This window comes from Vipera berus (assembly GCF_964194415.1).
Source record: "Vipera berus genome assembly, chromosome: 4".
In the NCBI taxonomy this organism is placed as follows: Eukaryota; Metazoa; Chordata; class Lepidosauria; order Squamata; family Viperidae; genus Vipera; species Vipera berus.
Genome location: NC_138206.1, coordinates 66,810,742 through 66,831,076, shown reverse-complemented (window position 1 = coordinate 66,831,076; position 20,335 = coordinate 66,810,742). Strand labels below are relative to the sequence as shown.

General features: G+C 40.3%; 1 protein-coding gene across 1 annotated transcript in view; it reads left to right on the top strand.

Moving 5' to 3' along the window:
• Window positions 1-20,335, top strand: part of POLA1 (DNA polymerase alpha 1, catalytic subunit) — a 275,468-nt gene that overhangs the window by 31,564 nt on the left and 223,569 nt on the right. Inside the window, exons 16-23 of the mRNA XM_081327009.1 lie at window positions 302-386; window positions 1,932-1,993; window positions 8,308-8,397; window positions 12,911-13,027; window positions 16,476-16,651; window positions 18,349-18,478; window positions 18,822-18,935; window positions 19,337-19,436. Of these exons, the coding sequence (XP_081183135.1) occupies window positions 302-386; window positions 1,932-1,993; window positions 8,308-8,397; window positions 12,911-13,027; window positions 16,476-16,651; window positions 18,349-18,478; window positions 18,822-18,935; window positions 19,337-19,436 (874 nt within the window). The remainder of the gene's footprint in view (window positions 1-301; window positions 387-1,931; window positions 1,994-8,307; window positions 8,398-12,910; window positions 13,028-16,475; window positions 16,652-18,348; window positions 18,479-18,821; window positions 18,936-19,336; window positions 19,437-20,335) is intronic.

The following is a 20,335-nucleotide window of genomic DNA, read 5'->3' as shown; positions in this document are numbered from 1 at the left end:
CTATGTGAAGTAAGTGTTTTGTAATTGCCCAAAATGTGAAAAATAAGAAAGTGATGAACTAATTTTTAATTAGCATGAGTTGCATAGAGAAGGTGTATTTACACAGCATACAAAGAAAAGTGTTTCTTGACAGGTTGTTCCAAATAAAAACAATATGTAGTCAACTCTGAATAATGATGCATGGTTAGATTTATTGAATAGATTACTAAATCTATGCTTAATTTAACAAGTGTTAACAGATGAATGAGAATATGATTTTATTAATGTCTTTCTCATTCTTTTACTGTTTTTCTTTGAGTAGATTATGGCTGCTACAGCTTTAGTGCATCACAAATTTTGTCTGGACAAAGCACCACCTGAGCCTCCCTTTCAGAACTACTTCTGTGGTACGTATAATTAGAAACTTACTGTATTAATTTGCTGTTAATTATTCCTCTGCTTTCCAAATAAATTTTAATAGGCTTTTGAATATCATTTAACAACCATTATTATTATTACTGTTGGCTTGGTTTTATTTTGGGCTGCCTTGCTACCTATCAAGAACATTCTAGTTTAATGTGGACTATTTTCATAAGCATAAGTACTGTGTGAAAACTGCCCCCCCCCAAAAGACTTAATGAGTTTTAACACTAGTGCTTACATTTCAAAATGGTCACTACTGAATGAAAACCCTCCCCATCTTTTGGTCTTCTCTCAAAATAGGTATAGCATTAGGGATGAGCAGCAACTATAATGAATGTGGGCAATACAATATCAGTATTTACAAATCTGTCAAAAATGGTATCTACAATGATATCTAAATGAGAGTTTAATGTAAACAAATGTAGTTAATGAATTGAGAGAAGAGTTTAGGATTATATATCTTTAAAAAGATCAGTTTGTATTTGGGTGTCAAGAAAAGAGCAGCAACATTGCTTTAAATAGCTAGCAATTATTTACCATAATGTGGGTAATGATTTTTTGTAACTCTTAAAAACACTTACAGAAAATATGGTTGAACCAATGTTAATAAAACAAGAGACAAAAATCTGCATGGAGATCCATGATCTCTCTGAAATAGCATTTTTCCCTATTCATGACTAGTCTTTTTTCCTATTTCCCTGGCCACAGAATACAGGAAAGCCTCTTTTACTAGTTAACTGAGAAGGACTTTTTCAAAGAGCATTTGAAATTAGGACAGGAAATTAAGGCATAACGTCTAATCCTACTTTATTAGGTGAAAATGGTATATGAGAGAGAAACAAAGGTGGTAGTCTGAAGTTTATTATGATGTACGGATGTGACTAGGATGTAGGTAACATTTGAAATTTTAAAGTTAATGAAATGAAATTTATAGTATGTTTTGTGAATGCATGACTTTCATCCAATTGGAAAAAGCAGCTAAGAAAGGTTTATTTTCTGTACTCATGTCTTGTAAATAAAAAGTAAGGATATTTTGAAGACTAGTAATTGAGACAGAATATGAACAGAATTGTAGCTGAGTGCTTGTAGAGAAGTTAAGTCTAGTAAACAAAGATAGTCTGAATTATAATTGAGTGGGATAAAGAATGTCAGTGGGCTTAGAAAACTGGTGGAGAAACTGCACTCAAATAAATTATGCTTAAATTATTTATGAGATTCCAGTTAGACCTATCAGTTAACATATAATTTGAATCTGGAAAATCAGTGAGATATGCCATAGAAATATATAGTTTGGAGTCATCAGTGTATGAATGTAATGAATATTGGTATTCAGTAGCATTGGTTGTATATGTGTTAGTGCATGTCTCCTCACATACATGCAGAAAATAAGGGACAAAATAACAAAAGTGATCAGAAAGGAATAAATGAGGTATTTCATACAACGTTCCTCAAAGCATTGTAGAATATGAGTTAAAATTTGCTTCTAAAGTATGGAATTTTGGTTTACTTTTCTTTAATATATTTTGCAGTTGTTTCCAAACCAAATGATTGCATTTTCCCATATGATTTCAAAGAAATCCTTAAACAAAAGGTAAGTTTAGTTTTTTCCCCCCTCATTGCTTTGCTTTCTGTAACTTTCCCCTTTGAAAAAAATAAAGTTTCATGATGACAAAGATTCTTTCCACTAGATCAGCGGGACCCAACCTTTTGGGCACCAGGGATCAATTCCGTGGAGAGAGGTTTTTCCACAGACCGGAGAGGGCATGGTTTTGCATGCTGCCAACATCCCGTGGATGGGGCTTCACTTGTTTGTGCAGCCCCACTTTCTGGAATGCTGCGGATTGGTGTTGGTCCATGGACTAGGGGTTGGAACCCCTGAACTAGACGGTGATGAAAATGTTGATTCTGATTTTTCCCCCTAAATAAATATTTTATTAACAGAAACTCACTGTCTCACTTCAAGAATCATATCCAAGGCCCTGGAAATAAGTCAGTTTGCGCTGGGATATTCCAGCGATTGTGTAATCCCAGATAGTGAATCTGGAATATAATTTGGGGAAAATTATATTTGCTTTCCTGTAATGTTGAAAAATCCAAATTTCTTTTTGTTTGTTTGTGTACCTTCAGGTTGGTATCAACTCTTAGTGATCACATACTCTTATGACAATCTATCCCACACATGACCCTTCAGGTATTTCCTCAGGGCATTCTTCACCATTATAATTGGGTTGTCTTTTCCTCATTCCTTCCACCTTTCCTAGCATTACAGATCAAGAGAGCAGGGGAGGGCATACAGGACGGTCTCAATCCTTTGCTGACCTGGAGCCAGTCTGTTTTATTATGCTCCATGTGCACTGTGGGTTCCTGCATTATGTAAATATTGTGTATGAGGATGAGATATTCTGGGACTTCCATTTTCCTAAGCATATTCCACAACTTGACGAGATTGATTCAGTTGAAGGTGTTTCTATAATCAATTAAGTTAGGTATTGTTTTTAGGATTCCTGGTTTTTTTTCAATTATCCTGTATGCATCAGCGATAATGTTATTTGTTTTTTGGCTTTCTCTAAAGTCGGCTTGAACATCTGGCATCCAGAGATCTAATCTATGTTGGATGATCTTAATATTCTTTTTTTCTCTAGTAATGTTGAAAAGATTGCTTGGTTTACTGTAGCAATGAAGCAGATGGGCAGAGAGTTAGACTCCAGTTGCATATGGAGGACTTTTCATAATAATTAGATTAAATACAAAATGGGGTCCCCTTTTAGGCTTATTTAATATCCTTCTGTATGACTCTTGAGGCAGATTCACCGTTAGAAAATGCTCGTCTGTTCTCTGGATGCACTGAAAGCATGAAAGAACCTCAGTAATGATCAGTTCCATATAGGTTCCTTCTACCTTATAGATGTGTACAGAATTTACAGAGAAATGAGAGCACTACTTGTTTACCACACTTGCCTTTTTTGTCTGTTTAAAACATCTAGTCTAGGATTGGCCCCTTGCTTAAGAGAAACCAGTACCATCACTGAAATAGTGCCATCTTGTGGGGCTCAGGAGATATGCATTCTCCACTGCAGGTTCTGCCCTGTGAAACAGCTTTCCATCAGAGTGTCAGAGGGCGGCAACCCTGTTGGTCTTCCAGAAGGCTGAAAACACCTGGCTTTTCACACAGGCATTAGGCCAGGTTCTTCTTGGAGCCTAATATTGATGAATGTGTGATTGTATTTTCTGTTCTTATTTTATTAAGTTTGTTGCATTGGTTATTTATGCCATCTTTACTGCTTTTTTGTGTGAGCCAACCAGAGTAATTTGCTTAAGATGGTGGCATATAAATTTGCTAAGTAAATAATATGTTTAATGCTTCCTTGAGCACAAGGCAGTGAGTAACTGTGTAACTCACAGTTACAGTGAGTGAAACAAGAGTGATAGGTATATATGCCTTGGTTACATCCCATCTTAATTGTAGGGTTTTCTATATCTGGTTGCTGTTAAGAGGCCAGAATTCGTATCAGAGTCTGGTACAAAATGCAATAGACCAGGGCTTTTCAACCTTTTCACCCATTGTACCACTTTTAGGATATGGCAGCATCCGAGTACCACCAGTCGCCTAGCTCCAGCCATCTCTTGCTTAGGCTTGTGCGGTGCTGCCACCGGTTCAGCTCATTCCCCTCCCCCACTACCACTTTTCTAGGATGGCCGCGTACCACCTGCCAGCTGCCAATGTACCACAGGTGGTACCCGTACCACTGGTTGAAAAGCCCTGCAATAGAGAACCTGTTGATGGGTAAAGAGTACTAGAATTGTATACTTCCTATACTGAAAGATCTGCGCTAGCTACCAGCTGCTTGCTGGGCACAATTTAGATTATCTTTACTGACCTTCAATGCAGGAAACAGCTTATGCCCAATCTATGGGACTTCCTATCTTATCATTTATTTATTTGTTTATTTTTAATATCCCTCTTTCATTTGGGCACTTAGTAGTATACACAGCATTTGGTCCTTTGTTTCTCCCCACAACAATCGTATGAGGTAGGCTGTATTGACCAAGAAGGTCTGGATAAAAATAACCCTGTGAGCTTTTATAAGTAAAATTAGGCTAGAATCACCTGATTTTTGTTCCCCACTCTCCCAGTATTTAGCATGTTGTTAAAAGTGCATCTTGCCACTTTTGTTCATTTTAATTGTTTATTTCTTTTTTATTAATGGGAGTTCTTTGATAACCATCCTCAGTGGCTCTCAAGAGACTGTAAAAGTAATGCCGCTGGCCTGCTCCTAGTCTCCTTAATTTTTAAGGGTAATCTCCAAATTTTGGGAGGTAAGGACAAGAATTATACATACCCTTATACATACCACTCAGCCAATTCAAGTAGTGTACTGGATCTCTTTTGTGTGTCTAGAGATAAGGCTGACCTCTTCTCAGAGGTCACAGTACACCTTAGCGACAATAGCGACCATCAGCCTGTAAGTGTGACATTGCGAGGCCGCTCAGATTTAACACCATATAACATGGCTGACAGATGGCTCACCAAAAAGGTAGAGGTGACCCAAAATAAAAGGTTAATTTGGGCCAAAGTTGATACTAAGGCAATATTAGAATGCCTTAAAACAGAGAATGCTACTAAGTGGGCTAGAACAATACAGTCATCTACTACTGACTGGATGTCAGCCTTCAATGCATTCTCCAATCTGTGTAACATACTGAAGAAACACCTAACAGCTAAACCTACTACAAAAAGAGCCCAAGTGGGTAGACCTCGCTGGTTTGATCCTGATTGCCAGCGACAGAAAAAGAAATTGAAGGCAGCCATGAGGCTTGCCCAGAGGAATCCTACTGCCCATATACAAGCTAAGATGCTGCACACAAGAAGGGAATATAAAAAAACTATAACATTAAAGAAAAAACGTTTTGCCATTTCAATCTGGTCAGAACTTGAGTTGGCTGCCAGAAGTCATAATTCAGTATTATTTTGGCACTCAGTAGCAGGTATTCTGAAGGAACGGAGATTTGCATTTGACATACCAATCTCTGCTGCGGACTGGGAGAATTATTATCAGTGCTTGTTTGCCCCCACCGAACCGGTAAAGAAATTATTTTTAAACAGTGATTTGGTAAATCCTAGAACTCTCCCCCCTTGGCCACCAGTCTCAGAGAAGGAGATACAGTCCATCATTAAAAGCTTAAAGAGCAATAAAGCCCCAGGCGAGGATTTTTTACCAGCAGAATTATTTAAGAAATTTCCCAACTGGTGGGGCCCTGTATTAGCAGGTCTTTTTACACACATAAATAACACCTGCCATATACCAGACAGGTGGAAGATGGCAATAGTTGTCCCTATATGTAAAAAGGGAATAAAAAGGATCCTAGTAATTATAGGCCCATCAGCCTGATTGACATTGTAGCAAAAATATATGCTAGGTACCTTTTGAACAGAATTGAAATCTGGGTAGAGGAAAACAACATCCTCACAGAAGAACAAGCAGGTTTTAGACAGAACAGATCTACTATTGATAACTGCTTTGTTTTGAACCATCTAATTGCCAAATATGCCTATAAGAGGAGACCCCTGTTTGCTGCTTTTATAGACCTTACAGCAGCATTTGATATGGTAAATAGAGACGTACTATGGAGTAAATTGACATCTCTTAAAATAGAACCCAGACGTCTGGCTTTGATTAAAGCCCTTTACACGAGTACCTGTTTTGAGGGTGCGGTATGGGGTTAATGGGGCCCTGACTAACAGGATTCACACAAATAAAGGGATAAGGCAAGGGTGTATCCTGGCCCCATTATTATTTAATTTATACATCAATGATTTGCCAGGGTTAATGAAGGATACCATGGTACACATGCCGATGATCCTAAATACTTACTGTAACAGCTTGCTTTATGCTGATGATATGATTTTATTATCATACTCACAAGTAGGATTACGTAGGCTATTAAGAAGATTCAGCTCTTATTGCCAGGATAACTCCCTAATTATTAGCAAATCCAAATCGAAAATAATGGTGTTTAGAAGAAACCATCAGAGACATAAGTGGCAATTAGACGGTGAACCAATTGAACAGGTTAATACCTTTGTATATTTGGGAGTAACTTTTTCCAAGACTGGATCTTGGGCCTGCCATCATCAACGAAGTACATTTAGAGCAAAAGCCCGTTTGAATTTATTGCTCAAACTAAAGAACCATAGTTACCCAGGGTCCCTAGCTCCACTACTCAAAGTTTATAAGGCTAAGGTTACAACAATGCTCTTGTATGGAGCAGAAATTTGGGGTCTTTATTCAACCACAGTTTTAGAACGAACACAGTCCCAGCATCTGAGATGCATTTTGGGTGTAGATCCAAGAACATCTGCTGCAGCAGTTAGAGCTGAATTGGGAATTCATACAATTCAGGCATTATCTAAAATTAGAGCTTATAACTACTGGTGCAAAGTTAATGAAATGGAGACTGATAGACTCCCCAAATTATGCCTACTAGAGCAAATAAAACTGCAATCACAAATCTCCTGGATCACCAAACTAACAAATTTTGTAAGAAGCTGTGGCCTTCCTGTTTCTTGCGTAACAGGAGAACAATCTAAAAAAAGAGTTGCCCAAAGAATTAAGGATATAGAAGCACAAACTGATATAGCTATCCTTAGTAAGGTGGGTAACTTGAAATGGCTGAGTAAATACAAATGTACTTTTCAAGTGGACAGTTATTTGAAGTTACAACTCCCAAAACATCTTAGGGAGATATTTACGAGAGCGAGATTCGAACAGCTTGATACAATGGTCAGATATGGGAGATTTCATGCTATACTGTACAATGAGCGTCTCTGCATTTGCGGATCGGCGGAGGTAGAGGACCTGGCTCACATCCTATTTGACTGTTGTTTGTATAAGAGGGTGAGAGACAGGTATCTTGGTCTATATACCAAACGAATGACCCATTGGGATCCCCATATCAAAATAACTTACCTTATGTCCGGCCAGAACTTGAAAATAACATCCAACGTAGCACAGTATTTGAACAAAATGATCCAGTTAAGATCTGCATATGTGGGACTGATTGGGGTAGATTGTAAGGGCGACTCCGAAATATAATGTTTCCATATTTTATCTATATCTTAAATTTGCATTTTATTACAATTTTAACTTAAATTGTATTTTAATTCCATTTTAAATTGTATTTTATCAAATTCCATTTCGGATTGCTTTTATCTAGTTTTGGTGACGGTTTGTTGCTGGAACTTTGTACTTTGATATGGCCCAAGGGCTAATCAATAAAGTTGTTGGATTATAATTTCTGTGAACTAAAAATGCCTAACAAATTAAGCAAAATTTAATCCAATATATTTGGAAGAGATAGCTACTGTTTCTCTTACATTTAAACCCATTCTTAATTTCCAGTCTTTAAATTTATGTATTTCTGTTGCTGTTAAATTTATAGCCTATCTTCCCTGCAGGAACTGAGGTCAGGATACAATAAGTAAAATTAGGCTAGAATCACCTGATTTTTGTTCCCCACTCTCCCAGTATTTAGCATGTTGTTAAAAGTGGATCTTGCCACTTTTGTTCATTTTAATTGTTTATTTCTTTTTTATTTGATATTTGACATTTATCTATATTTTGGCTATGTCATTGTTTTTCCTGCATTTTGTATTATAGCTATTGAAAGCAGCCTTGATTATCAAGCAACCAGAAACAAAATTATACATTTAATAAATAAATAAATGGGTAGTTAGGACTTTGCATAATTAAGTATTCTGTTGTAATCTAGTATGGATTTCTGAATTTAGTTATCTATGTTTTAGTGATACTAGTTCCAGAAGATAAGTGTGGGATTACAATAAATAGATTTTTAAAAATCATTTTAATTTCTGGGGTAGTAATAGTTTTTGTTAATTTTGTTTAGAATGGCAAAATAGAAATTGCCACAACAGAAAGGACGCTACTGGGTTTTCTTCTGGCAAAGATTCATAAAATTGATCCAGATGTTATTGTGGTAAGTAAACTCTGTCTGTAATGATCTTTTCCCTATTTTTGATGGCTGGATTTCTCAAAATATTGAGAAATATTTTGGCGAAAATATTCTAGCTAGTGAATGAAAGGAGGTTGCTCCTTAGAGAAGGAACAATCGCCAGCACTGTCTTCCCATCGCATTAGAAATATGGGGATTTGGACTATGTCTGTTACCCTGCTAATCACAGACATAGTACCTGTGAATGAATATATAGATGAGATGGCTGCTTTTTAAAAGATCCAGTTTCTATCAACAAGCAAGCAGGCAAGAAGCCCCACTGTCAGTAAGCTACTCCCTGCTGCACTATCCTGGAAGGATGAGTGACAGAGAGAATAGGAGGAGCTGCTGCTTTCTCTTGCAGATTCCCTGCTCCCTTTTAACCGTCCTGTTCAGAGAAGAAGCGACTAAGCATTTCAAGCATTTGGATTGGGATAATCAAACTGTTGTTTTCCAGCTTTTGTGAAATGTTCAGGGGGGAAAAAGACTTTCTCGTTCACTATTTGATCAGTTTTTATTCGGTTGTTTTGCCTTGATCTCAATTACTCTATTTTTATTCTTAATGCAAGGGGAGAAGCAAAAGAAAGAGTGTGTTAAAAAAGCATATATATATCATGTTTAATTTAATTTAATAATTTGATTTCTATACCGCCCTTCTCCCGAAGGACTCAGGGCGGTGAACAGGGCAATACACAATAAAAATCAGATACAAAAATTAAAAAAAACCATTAAAAACCAATTAAACATCATGCCCATAAAATCAATACATATTAAGTTAAAAACTAATTTTAAAAACCCAACCCCATCCCGTCAGACCAGGCCAGCTTGTTCGAAAAAGAATGTTTTAAGATCGCGCCGGAAGGAGCGAAGGTCGGGGGCCGTCCGGAGCTCAACCGGTAAGCTGTTCCAAAGGTCTGGCGCGCCCACAGAGAACGCTCTCCCCCTGGGGGTCACCAATCGGCATTCTTTGATCGGCGGCACCCTGAGGAGGCCCTCTCTGTGGGAGCGCACTGGACGGAGGGACGTTGACGCCGGTCGCAGGTGTTGCCGTAGGTAATCCGGACCCATGTTGTATGCTTTCCGGTGTGTATTTACAATGCAATAAGAGGAGACAGAAATCATATGTATTTGCACACATGTTTTTCCATTAACTGAAAAATACAGATTCCTTTTAACATAAACGTTGAAAGGACATTTTGTGAGAGGGTTAGGACTCTTCCCCCATTTGCAAAATAACTCTTCAAAAATACAACAGAAAGGGACAAATTTGATATATGTGTGTGAAAGCTGACCAAAGAAAGAGTTTGAAAATGCACCAGAACCAGGGACTGTATATATCCCTATGGAAGAACCAGTTAGGTATCATGTTTCCCCGAAAATAAGACTCGGTCTTATTTTTATTTTTGTTTCCAAAGAGGGACCAGGTCTTATTTTTGAGGGGTGTCTTTTCTACTCCGCGGTGGCGGCACCTGCAGCCCCACCCATCTGGCCCACTTCTTCTGTGGCCGAAGGAGCAGTTTCATTCTGCATTTCGGATTCAATCCGTAGCTCGGTTCTCGGCTGCAGAGGCCTTCCGGAAAGGCCTCTGACGACGAAATGCAGGTCGGGGGACAACACAAAAGAAGTGGGCCTGCAAGGAAGGGCAGGTGTCGATTCATGGGAGGCCTGTTAAGTGGGTGCAGGGTGCGTGGGGCAGCTCCACCCCCACCCTTGCTCTAGTTTGATTTTTAGGTGTGTGCCTCACCCCCAAACTAGGGCTTAATTGGGGGGTACGGCGTATATTAGGCCCACCCTCAAAAATCAAGCTAGGGCTTATTTTTGGGGTAGTTCTTACTTTTGGGGAAACATGGTAGTAGTTTGTAATGTTGTCAAGTCTTCCATTCTAAGAGTGCCACCATCTTCTTTCTCCTTGACTCTGAATGGAACTATAGAAAAAATTCCAAAACTAAATGCATCCCTCTCTTGTTATGTTAGTAAAATTCCACCATTGCTTTTATTGCTGAATATAAAGTGGTTTTGGTAAGAAAGAATTGATTTTAGAGAGAATGATACGCCTATGCTATGTAGACACTAGTTCTGTTCTTTTTGAAGCAAGCCTTCAAAAATGTTCCAGGAGGCGCTTGGATCTGTGCCTGCCATCTTCGCTCACAGCCCGGTTGATGCCTTAGTGGAAGCCTGGGAAAGGGCGGCCACAGAGGCACTCGACCGTGTTGTTCCCATGCGGCCCCTGACCCGGCGCAGATCCCGGCGGGCACCATGGTTCTCCGTGGAGCTCCGGGAGATGAAGCGTCGGAGATGGAGCCTAGAGAGCTGTTGGAGATCCAGCCGGTTCTGAGTCTGATCGATTGCGGTTAAGAACCTTCACGAGGTCTTATCTTGCAGCGATGGAGGCAGTGAAGTCTAATTACTTCGCTGCCCTCATCGCATCCGCAGATAATTTCCCGGCCGCCCTGTTTGGGGTGACTGGTGAATCAGGAGGTGAGGGAGGAGCCCCTGCAGGGTCGTGCCGAGGAGTTTAGTCAATATCTGGTGGATAAAATCGCTCAGATTCGGGCCGGCTTGGACTCCGACTGGGCAGAGTCTGACGATGGGGAATCGAGCGGTCTTGGGAACATTACTTGGGAAGAATTTGATCCTGTAACTCCGGAAGAAGTGGACAGGATCATGGGGAGGCTGAGTTCCACCATGTGTTTATTGGACCTGTGCCTCTTCTGGCTGGTTTATGCAGCTCGGGAGGGGACACAAGGCTGGCTCCAGGCGGTAATAACTGCTTCTTTGAGAGAGGGTAGCTTCCCTGCCGCCTTGAAGGAGGCGGTGGTGAGGCCCCTCCTCAAGAAGCCTGCCCTGGACCCGGCCATTTTGAACAACTATCGTCTGGTCTCCAACCTTCGCTTTTTAGCGAAGGTTGTTGAGAGTGTGGTGGCACATCAGCTTCCTCTGTTCCTGGAGGAAGCGGATTATCTGGACCCCTACCAATCGGGCTTTAGGCCCGGGTACAGCACGGAGACGGCATTGGTCGCACTGGTGAATGATTTCTGGTGGGCTTGGGACAGGGGTTGCTCCTCTGTCCTAGTCCTATTAGACCTCTCAGCGGCTTTTGATACCATCGACCATGGTATCCTACTGCGGCGCCTCAGGGGGTTGGGAGTGGGTGGCACTGTTTTACAGTGGTTCTCCTCCTACCTCCTGGGTCGTTCGCAGTCGGTGTTGGCAGGGGGGCAGAGGTCGGCCTCGAGGCCTCTCGTTTGTGGAGTCCCTCAGGGGTCGGTCCTCTCGCCCCTTCTGTTCAACATCTGTATGAAGCTGCTGGGTGAGATCATTCGTGGTTTTGGGGTGGGGTATCATCAGTACGCTGATGATACTCAGCTTTTTATTTCCACCCCAGATCAACCCGGTGATGCCCTCGACGTGATGTCCCGTTGCCTGGAGGCGGTGAGGGTCTGGATGGGGAGGAACAGGCTTCGTCTAAATCCTGACAAGACCGAGTGGCTGTGCATACCGGCATCTCGGGTTGTCCACTCTATTCCATCTTTATCTATAGGGGGTGAGGTGTTACCCCCCGTAGATAGGGCTCGCAACTTGGGTGTCCTTGACTCACAGCTCAGTTTAGAAGATCATATAGGAGCTGTGACCAGGGGGGCTTTTGCCCAGGTTCGCCTGGTGCACCAGTTGCGGCCCTATTTGGACCGAGATGCCCTACGCACAGTCACTCATGTGCTCGTGACCTCTCGGATAGACTACTGCAACGCTCTCTACATGGGGCTGCCCTTGAATACCACTCGGAGGCTCCAGCTGGTGCAGAATGCGGCTGCGCGAGTTGTGATGGGGGTCTCCCGATACTCCCATGTAACACCTCTGCTCCGCGAGCTGAATTGGCTTCCAGTTGTCTTCCGGGTGAGATTCAAGGTGCTGGTGATGACCTATAAAGCCCTAAATGGCATGGGCCTGGATTATTTACGGGAGTACCTTTTGCCGGCGTTAACTTCCCATCGTCCTGTGCGCTCCCACAGAGAGGGCCTCCTCAGGGTGCCGTCGGTCAGGGAATGTCGACAGGCGGCCCCCAGGGGGAGAGCATTCTCTGTGGGCGCGCCTGCTCTCTGGAATCAGCTCCCTGTTGAGCTCCGGATGGCTCCTGACCTTCGCTCTTTTCGCCACGACCTGAAGACTTGGCTATTTGAACTTGCCGGCCTGGACTGAGGGACTGGGATTTTAGATTTTAAATTTTAAATTTTAAATTTTAGAACGTGTTTTATTGTTTAGGGGTACTTGGTTTAATTTATTTTAATTTTTGTATATTATGTGTTGTATATAGTGTTTTAATTGCCCTGTACACCGCCCCGAGTCCTTCGGGAGAGGGGCGGTATATAAATCCAAATAATAAAAATAATAATAATAAAATAAAATACTATAGACACTTATCATCTGTATAGTTTTGTTCTGAATATATTGAGCAAATTATTCTGGGCATTCATTCATTTATTCATTCATTCTTTTTCAGGGTCATAATATTTATGGTTTTGATCTGGAGCTTCTCCTCCAGAGAATTAACTTTTGCAAAGTTCCTCATTGGTCCAAGATAGGTCGACTAAGGAGATCAAACATGCCAAAACTTGGGGTAAAACGCTACTTACATCTAAACTGCTTTACATGATTAAAAATGAGTTATTTTAACTGCTGCATTACATTGTCATTACTAAATAAAGTCAAAGAGGGTGATATCATGTGATCATGCCGCTTAGCAACAGCAGTGCTGGCAGTCTTGATTGCCTTGTTAACCATGGATCTCATGTAACTACAACATAAAACAGCTGGCTTCACCATTGACTTTGCTTGTGGGAAATTGACAGGATATGTTGGAAATTGCAATCACGTGAGTTTAGCTCATTACAATGTCTTAATCATGAGCTGGGTGCCAACTCGGATGACAATCACATGACCTGATCATGGGGATGCTGTGACAGCCAGAACTCTGTTGGCCAATAGTAACTATCAGTTGTTCCAGTTTCATCGTAAGTTTGAATGGTTCCTGAGTTGAATGTGCACCGCTTGTATATCTAATGTAATGCAAGCAGATGTATCACTAATGCTACTTTGCTTTATTTCTCCTTGGAAGTTTTGTTTATCTTCCAAATTTGTGTCAGAGTTTCCCTAAATCTTTTGAAGTGGGATTGGGGAATGTGATAGAGGGAAGAAGCATCCAGCCACTAGTGCTTGTTCCATTAAAAAAACATTCTATATAATTCATAATTTGCTATACATATAGTCCTGCAGCTGCAACAGTAATAGAACCTGCCATTATAGTTGATAGTTGAGAGGGCCGTTAAGTGAACGTCATTGATGTATTTTTATTGTGTTCATTTTTCATCGTTCATTTTACAGGTTCCAATTATTGTACTTTTGTTCTATTTACACTCCTTTCATTTGTTTTCTTTTTATTATTGCAAGTCACCTAGACTAGTCCCACAGTGAGATAGCTGGCAAATAAATTTAACAAATAAATTGAATAAACCACTTAACTTAATGATCTCCTATTCCTGCTCTCCCCAATGCATTCCTTAAATAAACACACAGGCCATTAAGTGGAGCATGAGTTGCCTCAAGGGTTGGGGAGACTCTAACCTCCCAAAGCCAACTCCCACCCCTTGAGATATCTCATGCTCCTCTTCCCACCCCTTGGAGGTCCCCATAGCCACTTGGGTCTCTTTCCTAATCTCATTACAATCATACACTTAGCTTTTCGAAGATCTCCAGAGCTTAGGAGGTCAGTGTAGGGAAGGAGGGACAGGCCACTACGTTGCTGTACCATATGGCACAATCCCTCAAGCAGCCACAGTTTTCTGAGTGAAAAATAACACTGGTGAAGCTCTCGGTTTTTCTTTCATCCACCAATGCTAGATGCTAGCCTAAGTTCCCCCAGCATTAGTTAGATGCTAGGCCTAGATCAGTGATGGCAAACCTTTTAGAGACCGAGTGCCCAAACTGCAACCCAAAACCCACTTATGTATCGTCGGGTGCCAGGTGGGCGTGGCCCTTTGGCTGGGTGTGGCCAAAGGTGGGCATGGCCTGTTGGGTGGGCGTGGCTGCAGTGGTAAAGGCAGACTGGGTGGGACTAAAGTTCAATCAATCAATTCAAACTTTGTGAGAACTTATTTTTTTTCCCCGTGAGAAGTTTCAAATTGATTGAGTGATTGAACCTTTTTTGTTTTGTACACGGCGGCAGAGGCCTAAAGCGAAAAGGTGGCCATAGGTTCGTCACCATGGCCCTAGATCAGGGCTCTTCAAACTTGGCCCTTTTATGACTTGTGGACTTCAACTCCCAGAATTCCTCAGCCAGCGTGTATGCACATGCGCAAACATTTTTTGCGACTCCCAGTTTTTCCTTTTGTGAGGGAACTGGTTCCGAGTGGCTCTTTCACTGTTTCAGGTTGCTGACCCCTGGGCTAGACTTAGCTCCCCAACTTTGATTGCGCTAGCATGAAACTAGTATAGCTAACGCTGAGGAAGCTAAGCCTAGCCCTAGTGAGGAGAAGAAATCCTTCTTTCATTATTAATGCTGGGATAGCTAAGACTAGCTTGCAGTGATGAAAGTAAAACCGAAAGCTTCAGCAGTGTTATTTTTCACTCGGAAAAGAACGGCCACTTGTGGGATTGTGCCATGTGGCCCAGCAACGGAGTGTCTTCCTTCCCTACCCCAACCTCCTCAGTTCTGGAGATCTTCAAAAGTTGAGAGATTGATGATGGGAGAAGTGGGGGGTAGGAGCAGCATGTGAACCCGGTAGGGTTGCAGAGCAGACCCAGTGCCTCTGGGGACCCGGTGGGGCAGGATGGGGGGAAATAAGTGGTGGGCATGGTTGGTTGTAAAGAGTGAACAATTGCAGGGCTGCTGCAATGGACATAAATTCAGGACTGGGTCGTAAGGACTTTAAAGGTGTCTGTCGTAACTTTGAATGGTCGCTAAGTGACCTGTCGTAAATCAAGGACTACTTGTATCCAGAATAATTACTTAAAGATTTCTGTGAATAGATTTGGCAGATATAGTACCCATACACACACTTACACAAACATACATATATATATATTTGTAGTGAAATAATTGTCATGCTGTCTGCTTTTTCTGTATCATTTATGAAACTTAAGGTATCAGAGGGCAAATGCATACAACATTTTTTTGACTGCAGCAGTAGTTCTTGGTCTGAAGAAATGGAAACTGTATACAGGTAGTCTTTGCCTTCCAACAGTTCATTGAGTGACTGTTCAAAGTGAAAAAAGTGACTTATGATCCTTTTTCACACTTATGACCCTTGCAGCATCCCCATGGTTATGACCCCATGACACTTGGCAACTGGTTTATATTTATGATGGTTGCAGTGTCCCGGGATCATGTGATCACCTTTTGCAACCTTCTGACAAGCAAAGTCAAAAGGGAAGCCAGATTCACTTAACAACTGTGTTACTAACTTAACAATTGCAGTGATTCACTTAACAACTGGCAAGAAAGGTTATAACATGGAGCAACACACACTTAACAATTGTCTCACTTTGCAACAGAAATTTTGGGCTCAATTGTGGTTGTAGGTCGAGGACTATCTGTATGTGGCTGTGTCTCACCTTCAAAGTAGTAATAGGAGTAGCAATTTTTCCTAATGTTCAGTAAGAAAAATTGTATGGTTTCATCTGTGATGCACTTATTGCCTGCAAAGGGTCATTACAATATTTGAGTTTTGAATGATTCAGTGCTTATTGGTATGCTCAAATTCTTCTTGGAACATAGGGTATATTTAAGATTACTCACAGTAAATATATTTTATTTCATGAAAAATAATGTGGAACTAGCTGGATTTGATAGAAACGCTTCCTGTTGGACTATGGAACCAAAAACATAAATTATAGTTGTTTGTTAACCATACATTTTTCTCTTCAGTGTTGTGACAGATGACAATTCAGATAATTTATTGACCTAGAGAGTCATTTGTAATTTATGTAAACTATGGCAACTGGCTCAGAACACAAATCTTCTTGTAACAAGCTCTTTATATATGTATATTTTTTCCTTCTTTGTCAAGGGTCGTAGTGGATTTGCTGAGAAGAATGCAACTTGTGGTCGAATGGTTTGTGATGTAGAAATTTCAGCAAAAGAGTTGATTCATTGTAAAAGTTACCACTTGTCTGAACTTGTCAGTCAGATTTTAAAAACAGAAAGAGTAACAATTCCAGCTGAAGAAATCCGAAATATGTACAGGTATGAGTCTGGATCAGACCTGGGCATTTTACAGCCCAAAGGCCACATCTGGCCCTTTGGTTGTCTCTGTACAGATCCCAGGGTGGCGGTACCTTTCCTCTACAACAATCCCAGTTTCTCATGTGGCCCCTTGGGAAAATTAATTACTCACCCCTGGTATGGATATTCATCATAAAATCACTCAGCTGTAAGCAGTGGATAAAACAATGATTGGTTCAAAAGGCAAAGCCACAAGCATTAGCAGTCATGAGGAACCTTCTAAGAGATGTTCTGACCTCTGTAGCAGTTTCCCTGTGGTATTTGAATGTCTTAGAGCAGGGGTGTCAAACTGCCGGCCCGCGGGCCGGATGCGTCATGGTGAAACTGCACCCATCCCATTGCCGGCAGTGGAAAAAAAGTCACAATATGTCGTGGCACCTCATGTGACGTTGCGAGATTGACACCTCTGGTGTCAAAGGAAAAGAGAAAAACTGACTGGAGGTAGTGACTTTTTGATTGCCCATTAATGTCATTGGAGACAGGTTTAAAGCTGTATCAGTCTGTGAGGACAGTCCTGAGGGGAGTGGTTACTGGAGGAGAATGGTAAATTACTCAGAATTGGGATATCTTCCTGGAAAATAACTCTCTATAAAGGTAAAGGTAAAGGTTCCCCCGCACATGCGTGCTAGTCGTTTCTAACTCTAGGGGCCAGTGCTCATCTCCATTTCAAAGCCGAAGAGCCAGCGCTTGTCCGAGGATCCGTGGTCATGTGGCCGGCATGACTAGACGCCAAAGGCGCACAGAACGCTGTTACCTTCCCACTGTAGTGGTCCCTATTTTTCTACTTGCATTTTTTACGTGCTTTCGAACTGCTAGGTTGGCAGAAGCTGGGACGAGTAACAGGCGCTCACTCTGTTACGCGGCACTCAGGATTCGACCCGCCAAACTGCCGACCTTCTGATCGACGAGCTCAGCGTCCTAACCCACTGAGCCACTGCGTCCCTAACTCTATACATTTCCATAAAACTTGACAATAGCTTCCATTGGCTCAAAAGAGCCTTTTTAGAATTTTTGCTTGGCAGTAGGAATATCTCTACTAGCACTAATAAAGGTCTTATATAAAAGTAAGAAGAAGATCCCTTATGAACTTTTTGCTGAAAAAAATGCACTTGCAATTTATGGGTTTGATTATTAGGAAGGATAGATTGTGGAAAGAAGAAAACTTTGATGTAACCTTAGAGAAAGAGTATAAAATATAAGTATTATATTGAAAATCACTTTATGTTTTGCTTTTTTCTTGTTTTCTATCCTTTCTTTTATGTTTTTCAGTTTTCTATTTCTTTGTTTCTCTTAACATTAACTTAAAAATTGTATTCTTTTGTTGTAAAACAAATAAAAAAGTAAGCAGAAGATGTTTGTGTCTTGATTATGTTCAAGTTTATGGTGGGGAGATAGTAATACTTTTGTGCAGATAATTTTACAGACAGTTTCTAAATAATGTTTTCCTTGTTTAGGGGTCCTCTTAGTTATCCTAAATTAAGAGAAGTAACTATTCCTTCAGGTGGTTGAAAGTGATATTTTTTTTAAAAAATTGGGTTTTCATTAGATTTTAAGCAGCAATTTAGGCTTATGTATATTCACAAAAATATGTGGGAATTTATTAAAATTGCCTCTCTCTCTCTCTCTCTCTCTCTCCTTCCCCCACCCCTTTATTGTAGCGATTCTCATCATTTACTTCATATGCTAGAAGAAACATGGAAAGATTCTAAGTACATTTTACAAATTATGTGTGAACTTAATGTTCTTCCGCTAGCCTTACAAATTACAAATATTGCTGGCAATGTTATGGTAAGCCTTTTGCTTTTTAATTATTCAGTCATCTCAATTATAATTCAGTTGGATGTACAATCTCATTTATGAAAAGTAGTTTATTTTTAGTACGATAGATACAAATAGAATAGTTTGGGCATTACAGTGCATTTCTGACACTAAAGGAAATTTTTAATGTAGGATGATTGACTGAGCCAGATTAAGCTAATATGTTGTTACTTTCTTTGTTTTACTGAGAAGAATAGATACAAAATGGCAAGTTAGACATTTGAAATACAGATGAAATAATACCATTTTTGACATTTTAACCTGTGTTTTAAGTTATCCTGTATGGCTCTTTTTCTGTTTTAATTTTTTTCAGTCCAGGACACTGATGGGTGGACGAGCTGAGCGCAATGAATACTTGCTTCTCCATGCATTTTATGATAAAGATTATATTGTGCCTGATAAACAGCTGTTTAAAAAGCAGAAGCATGTAAGTATTTTTTCTCAGATGGTGTTCATTTGCTGAAAGCTAATCAGAAGTTCTTGATAATTTAGTCAATTAATAAGAATTAGTTCAGACTCAGTCTTGAACATTGATACTCGCTTGTTTGAGCTCATCATATTTTGGCTACCACTACAGATTACTGTATTATCTTTCCGGAACCATTTAATCAATGACTTTGGTGTGGAACTGTAGGAAGCCAGGGTTTCTAGAATTTTTAAAATAGTCTGAATATGTTAATGTGGAAAAACATGGTTGATCCAATTAATCCATTCCATTTTATCATATAGACCTTTATTAGCCAAATAATCTCCTTTTAAAAATATTTCCTTGAATGTATTTAGCTAGAATTAGAGTTTACATTTTGTCCTGTTCTTATGTCTCATAAGTTGGAAGAAGATGAAGATTTGGAAAATGATCAGAATAAATCAAAAATAGGACGAAAAAAGGCAGCATATTCAGGAGGTTTAGTTTTGGAACCAAAAGTTGGTAAGTTTGACCATTACATCATGCATAGTGTTACATTACACATATGTTATATTTATTTAATAATATATATTAGGATGTTTACAGTGGTTGCTTATAACTTTCAATGTATTAGTGTTTATGTATGCACAATTCCCCTAAAACAGATTTTTCATTCTTATATTTCATATTTGGTGCCATTCTGAAGAATCCAAAAGCTGTATCTTTTGAGATGAAATTACAGCAGACATGTCAAACCCGCGATATCACATGACATCGCGCAACGTATTGGGACAGTTTTGCCATTGCCGGGAATGGGGTTGGTGCGGCTTCCGGTCCATGGGCCGGCAGTTTGACACCCCTGAATTACAGTCTTTGAAATAGTGAAATACAGATAGTGAATTGGCACTTTTATTGCTACATATGTAGAGGTTGGTATGCAACCACTGAAAATTGATTATTTTAACTGTTGCTTTAAATATAGGTGTATAGTTAAAGTCCGCTTTACCTCCTTTTTTTTTTAAACTAAAGCAGGTGTATCCAATTTGGTCCAGGGGCGGCATGCGGCCCTGGATAACTAGTAGTACGGCACCACAGAATTGTAAACTTAACATTATTATGTGATTATATATTTTATATGTGGCCAAAGACCACATATATCAGGGGTGTCAAATTGCCGGCCCATGGGCCGGATGCGTCATGCTGAAACTGCGCCCACCCTATTGCTAGCAATGGGAAAAAAGGTCGCTATACATCGTGACACATCATGTGACGTTGTGAGTTTGACACCCCTGATATATATGAAGAATTCCTCTTCACTCAGTGTGGCTCAGGCAAGCCAAAAGAATGAACACCCATGCTTTGAAGAATCTTAATAAAATTATCAGAAATTTTATTATTGGACATTTCTGTAGAGTTACATA